This window comes from Colobus angolensis, unplaced genomic scaffold (assembly GCF_000951035.1).
Source record: "Colobus angolensis palliatus isolate OR3802 unplaced genomic scaffold, Cang.pa_1.0 Scaffold109, whole genome shotgun sequence".
Lineage (NCBI taxonomy): Eukaryota > Metazoa > Chordata > Mammalia > Primates > Cercopithecidae > Colobus > Colobus angolensis.
The window spans coordinates 7,887,804-7,894,561 of record NW_012111919.1 but is presented as its reverse complement, the minus strand read 5'-3'; the positions used below and the strand labels follow the sequence as shown (position 1 = coordinate 7,894,561).

Sequence of the window (6,758 nt, the reverse complement as noted above, 5' to 3'; positions counted from 1 at the left end):
GGGGCAAAGTACTGTGACCTCGGCACCTTATTTTCAAATGGTTCAGCAAAAAGTTATATATTTAAATAGAAAAAGCAAATGTGGCACAATATTAACAACTCATGAATTTAATTGAAGAGTTTATTTTATTATACTTTCAACTTTTCTGTAGACGTAACATTTTTAAAATAAAAAGTTGAGAATAAAAAATCACAAAAATAGTTTTACTGAGGAAAACACCACACATTCCTTTTAACTGTAATATTTAATATAATAATATACACTTATACATTGGTATTATTTACACTTCTTAAAAAAAAATCCATTCAACCTGAAATTAACTACCTTAAACACACTATTTAACTTTCAGTGCTAATGTATTAATTTCTCAAATATAAATCAAAATAGCTCAATATCTATTTTAAATTACTGATAACTAGATGCAGATGTAAGGATCATGAAGCAATACTTCCATTAAGTTAAAAATCTCAATAATTTTTTTCAACATTTCTTCTTTGTTTTTCTTCTTTGTCTAGAATAGTCTGTTTTAAGCTCAAAGTAGCATCTTGAAATCCAGGATTTAAGTCTAAGACCTTCTTGAAATCTTCCAAAGCATCATCAAAATATCCTGTACCAGAACCCAAAAAATGGAAAAGAGAAAAGAAACTGAGTATTTCTATATATTATTCATGGCAAAGCTTTGATACACGTACTTTTGCTTTTATATTTATGAGCTTTCAGTAATTTCTAGTAAAGGAACTTTTTTATCTTAATAATATAGAGACGTGTATATCAAAGTAATTTTGTGTGCCCTTAGGGAATAATACACCTAAAATTAGCTATGGGTTTATTTATTGAGATTTAACAGGTAAATATTATCAATCATCTTAAAATTTTAACAAAACTGTATCGCCTGTTTTACATAACTGCAGCAAAATTAAGAAACAGGAAACTAATTTTCTTTTTGACACTTTAAATGAGAAACAGTACCTATGGTCCCTTTAATCCAAGAATCTAAACTTCACTTTCTATTGTCTTGTGTGTCTTCAAAGATTTTAACTCAGAAAAGTTTCACAGGCGATCATCTGAATTGCCTTCATTTCACAGCTGGGAATGCACAAGCACAAAGTAATGGGGTCACCTGGCTCCTGCGCCCAGGTCCAATTCCCACCCCAGTGCTCTGCTGTGATCTATAACGCCTATCAAAAGCCTAAAATAAACTCAGGGACGCTTCCTTTGTTCCAAGCTCTAAACCTAAATTTCACAGAACTTTAAAATTTGATTACTACATTAGTTTTACAATATTTGAGACCTCTGAAGTAACAGAATACAGTCAATGACAAAACCCAAAAAGAAAAAAAATTCTTACCCAGCCTATACAGTATCAACCCTCTGTTGTAATATGGAACTTCAAAATTGGGTTGGACTTCTATGGCAGATGTGTAGTCATCCATGGCTTCATAAAAATCAACCCTGAAGTACTTGATTTGCCCCCTGTTGTTATATGCAGTAGCCAAATCCTCAGGGCTGCATTTGCTTTAAACAAAAAGTTCACATTAAAAACACTGTGTTACCAAATTCCTCTCATTTCCACTTTCATTCTCTTTTGGGTATTGTCAAACTTCACAGCCTTACAACATGCAGCATCAACACTGAAAATCCAAGCTGAAGAAAAACCGTACAAATAAATAAAGAGCTAAAATCAATTTCTGTGTAACCCTGTTATCTACTTTTGTAGGGTTATACCACTACAATGTCAACCTGAAAAGCATACTAACTTTCTAGTGTGTTCACTACCAACTTGTCCTGCTGAATATAACATTAAAATGATTCTTCATTTTTCTAAGCACACACCAGCAGGGCAAAGAAGACAGATCAGTTAAATGCTAAGCAATGAGGGAAAAGCCCAAGTACGCTATGGACATGTCACAATGTGAATCAATTTCATTCTCAAATTTTTAAGTGATCTTAAAACAATGAGATTTGAAATCATTTTCCACCAATAAAGAACTAAAGTTAACACTACGTGAAAATTCAACATGCTATGATCCCCAGGAAGTTATCTCTGGGGACAGAGTTGCCCTCCCTCCAGCCTCAGCTGCCATCCTCCCCAATGCCAGGCTGGCTTCCTGCTAGGAGAGTGGGCTCCTTTAGCCACCTCAGGGCTCCAGTCAGTTTGGATGTCCTTTGTGCGGAACTGGCTCTGCACCTGAGGGCGCTAGAGGTTGCCCAAAGAGCTTTACGTCAGCAGCCTTTCCCGGGCTGGACACCCAGGGAGCTCTGACCAGCCACCAGCTCAACAGGTCACAGCCCATGGCTGCGCTGAACCTTTCTATGCACAGGACAAACAGTCTGCACAGAGAACATTAGTGGCTCTGCTCTGAGTCAGGGATAATTCTGTTTCCCTTTCTTTTTCCCCAAAGCAATTCTCAAATTATAACCAAACACAGAACTCATCTGTCACTTCTTTGTAATACCCCGTAGTAAAAAGTATAGTCCTCCAAAAATATCTGTGAATGCAGTTAGTGTAAATAAAAGGTACTTCTCTTAATATCTTAATCCTTCAGATTTCAGACAGGCACTGTAACTACTGCTACCCTAAGAGGCACTCACAGCCCAAGGGCCTCCTTCAAACCAAGTTTGCTAACGATGGAGAGGAACTGTTGCAATTTTAGAAAATGTCTATGAGCTGTGATAGAGACTGGGTGTAAGGATACTTCTGGATGCCACTAAGCACCCCTGTTAAAACCTAGACTACGGCCGGGCGCGGTGGCTCAAGCCTGTAATCCCGGCACTTTGGGAGGCCGAGACGGGCGGATCACGAGGTCAGGAGATCGAGACCATCCTGGCGAACACGGTGAAACCCCGTCTCTACTAAAAAATACAAAAAACTAGCCGGGCGAGGTGGCAGGCGCCTGTAGTCCCAGCTACTCAGGAGGCTGAGGCAGGAGAATGGCGTAAACCCGGGAGGCGGAGCTTGCAGTGAGCTGAGTGCAGTGAGCCACTGCACTCCAGCCTGGGTGACAGAGCGAGACTCCGTCTCAACAACAACAAAAAAAAACCTAGACTACAAGAGGGCACCACTCCCCTTCACCTATGTCTGACATGACACTAGTTGAACTGCTCCCAGTAGAGAGTTTGAAGAAAAACGCAATCTCAGGATGCCAGTAAGGTTTTAGTCATTAAATCGAAGTTTCAAAATTATTGTTATAAGTTTTTAATACTAATTACATATTCGTAATATATTCAGAGAATCATAAAATGTTAGATTTAGAATTAGATCTTATTAAATCAACTCCTAAAAGAGTTTTTCATGTGGAAATTTTGTTTCATATTTTAAAGAAATGGACTAACAGCTGAAGCTGAAATTTTTTGTAATATTAAAATTTTTGTAATGATAGCATTTATTATAATGGAATTCATTTAAGTTACCTAGCCCAAATGTGAATTTTTAGGATTTGCTAACTTTCGCAAAGTATTTTGAAAATCAGGTTTATGACTAAAGCTATACTTTAGATATTAAAAGAAAATATCACAAACCGTTCAAACCGCAAGGCATTCAAAAATTGCAAATATTGTTTCAAAATGATTCAGTGACCCAATACTTCAAAAATAAATGTAAGCTCCAGGATATAAATCGAAGGGAAAAAGTTGAAATGACAGAAGTCAGTTTCAATCCATGAGTTCCTAGAATTTTACCAAAGCTTATTTTACAGATGAAAAACAGGCTGAGACATTAGCCATGTGGCAGTGCCAAGACTGGAATTCAAATCCCTTCAACTGCGCTATGACAAACTGTCTTTCCTGTGCTGGTAAGGCATAGCTATTACATTTGCTACAGACACTTGTGTTCTTAGGCTGAGACGTGCAAAGAAGGAAGAATAACAAGACTAGACAGCATCAGTACACCTGGTGCTTATGAATACTTTTTTAAATCTACTAGATAAGTCTATTCTTAGAGCTCGAAACATGAATAGTTTCGCTTTCTAAAGGTGCATTGAGGAAAGTAGATGGTATCATCTTATTATCTGTTCGGAAACGTCTATTATTATTCTCGTGTTATTGAAATGAGAAGGTAATTTTATCTTTCTGGTTTAATTTCATATAAGTGTAACAAACAGGGTAAGAATCAAGTCCTTAGTGAAGTCTCATACAAAAGACAAGCCGGCATCCTGTCTAGAAAACTCAAATCCACAACAGACAACTCACAACTGTTCAAACAGCTGTTTAATCAACCCCTCTGTTCTTTTCTCATCCTGGTCCACTCCATACCATCAACAAGCCCCATCAAGGCAAGACTTGGGGTATAAACAAATGCTACACATCCAGGCACAAGCCGAAAAGATGCTTTGGGTAAGCAGATAGTAGCAGGTGAAGCTGCTAACATCACCAAAAGAAAGCCAGCCAATCATTATGTGCTTCCTGGTGAAAGTATACACGTGTACCCACCTAAAAAGTATTCTTGCCATGATACTGAATCCGAATTCAATTGGATCAAACCTCAAGGTTTAACTACCAATTCACAGCAGTATGAGACAGATGACCACATTAAATGACACAAGAGATTCAGTCAGCAAGTCCAAAACGCGGAAATTCAAAGGACACAAGAATCGGTTTCCTTAACAAAGGAAAAACTGTGTTGGGAAGGGAAGGTGGAGAAGAGACTTAAAAAGTCTTGATGTGTATCCTGACTTGAACCAACTGCGAAAAGCGAACCAAAGAACAAAACACCTTATTAGTCGATCAGAAAGGTTCCAACACTACTTGATATTACGTAACTATTTGATGATATCGAAGTTCCTTCCGAAACACTCACGGATGAATACGATGGGCAAACTGATAATGCTTAAGCCAAGTGACAAACACCTAGACGTTCGTTATGCTCTTTTCCACATAAACGTTTTTCGTAACACCACCAAAAGCCAGCGCTGTGACACTGAGGTGGGAGTCGCGGTACCGTGGCCCTACGCAGCCGTGACCCCTTCCCTTCCCAGGTCGCGGATTTCCCGCCAGCTAAAATCACAAGTGCAAAATCCCTATCTGTCCTAAGTCTTTGGGTGGGAATGAGGAACGTGGAAGGAGAGACGGCGGGGCGAAAAGCGGCGGCCCGCGCCCGAGGAGCCCTCAGGGAGTTCCGTTCCCGGAAGCTCCCCGCACCGTCGCAGCAGACGGCTCCTCGCGGGTGGGCTCCCTCCCCGCGTTCTCCGCCGCCCTCATCCTAGGCCTCGCCTAGGCCTTTCTAGAAAGACGAACGTCGGCCCGCTCAGTCCTAGTGCTGGGTAACGACACGCGCCGCCCGTGAGCTCCAGCAGCGAAAACACCAGCCCAGAGAGCCGCAACGTCGCCTCCACCCGGGGTCGCTGCGGCCCCAAGTCTCGCGATATTTACCTCCCGGGACTCTCGCCGCTGGAGGCCGCGCAGCCGCACTGGCGAATGTAAGCGGAGTACAGCGTCTCGGCCTCCGCGTACTCGCCCTTGTTGAAATGAGTCTGGGCGAGTGTTAGGGTTGCGCGGCTTTCTTGCCCCTGCTGTCCTTCCATAGCAGCCAAGGCCTAGTTTTCGGTGTAGAATGGGGGTTGACCTCTGAGCGGCTAAAGGTGGCACCACAAAGCCACTTCCGCACCCTGGACTCTACCTTGACAGCCAATCTTGGCGCTAGGTTTGTGACTTCTGGGGACTCGTCGTCTCGCGAGATAACTGTTCCGCTGCTGGGAGGGCGTTTGCAGTGAGCCCTGTGAAGTATGTTGTTACCGCGCTGGGACCCGCCTTCCTCGTTTCTTAGAAGAAGCGCAGATGCGTGGTCGCAAACTGATTTCCAAGTCCGTTGTCTGATGCAGCGAGACACTATCCGTTTGTTACAGTGGATTGGGGCCGATGACGCTGGAGGTGGAAGAAGCCAGGGTTCTGTTTCTTAATGGCGAATTAGCCTGCGGGCTTCCTGTCGCTCCTTTGCCTTTCCGCGTCCCTACTTAGCAAAACTCCGCGTTTAGGATGTTCTCAGTAGGCTTTGTCTACCCTGAAACGCTTTGGGTCGACATTCCACCAGGTCTGTTCCGCGGTCCAAACTTCTCTACCGTTTTTGATTCTCTAGAACTGTGTTACGATTAGTAGTATATTGTGTCGAGAGTCTGGAGTCTCTGATGTTAGTTATATTCCCTGTTTATGGCAAAGGGAAATCCAAAATGTAATTTATTACTTACATTATGTTTAATTCAAATTAAAATTATGTAAGAACAGTTGCCACCCACGCTACCCTGCATGCCTGCTGTGTATCTTTTCAGGGTCTGTCAATTCTGTTTTGCTTCCCAAAGTACTTGCGCCCTTTCCATCAGAAAAAGTAAAGATGAAAAATATATTTGGAGCATGATACTTGCATGCAGAAGTCTTAACAGGACATAAATTGTGTGCTTTTTGGCTGCTTTCATTAGATTTTTAATTTTTTCCATTTACCACCACTGAAAAAAATACAGATACAGTGGATTAATGTTAAATAAAAAAAAAACACTGATAGAAAGTAAAAGATTGGAAAACTACAAAAAAAAAAAAACTGGCATTTCCAGTGTAAGCAAATGGACAGCTCAATAGAACAAAAGCCCAGAAACATGCCCCAAATAGGCTGTATTTTGTAAAAGACAGGTAACATATATGGAGAAAAGGACAGATTATTCAAATGAGTGCTATTGGGAGGATTAGTTAACCATTTGGGGTAAAATACATTTAAGCATTTAAGCTCCCAGTTGACATAATATTCATTCCAGGTGATTTAAGAGATTAAATAA

The 6,758-nt window shown here is 41.1% G+C and overlaps 1 protein-coding gene across 1 annotated transcript; it reads right to left on the bottom strand.

Annotated features, from left to right (window-relative positions):
• Positions 1 to 234: 234 nt before the first annotated feature.
• Positions 235 to 5,648, bottom strand: TTC32 (tetratricopeptide repeat domain 32). The gene is made up of 3 exons (XM_011951194.1): positions 5,368 to 5,648; positions 1,349 to 1,515; positions 235 to 607 (listed from the first exon to the last, which is right to left on the bottom strand). The coding sequence occupies exons 1-3, from the start codon at positions 5,517 to 5,519 to the stop codon at positions 468 to 470; spliced, it is 459 nt and encodes a 152-aa protein (XP_011806584.1). The 5' UTR covers positions 5,520 to 5,648; the 3' UTR covers positions 235 to 467.
• Positions 5,649 to 6,758: the final 1,110 nt, after the last annotated feature.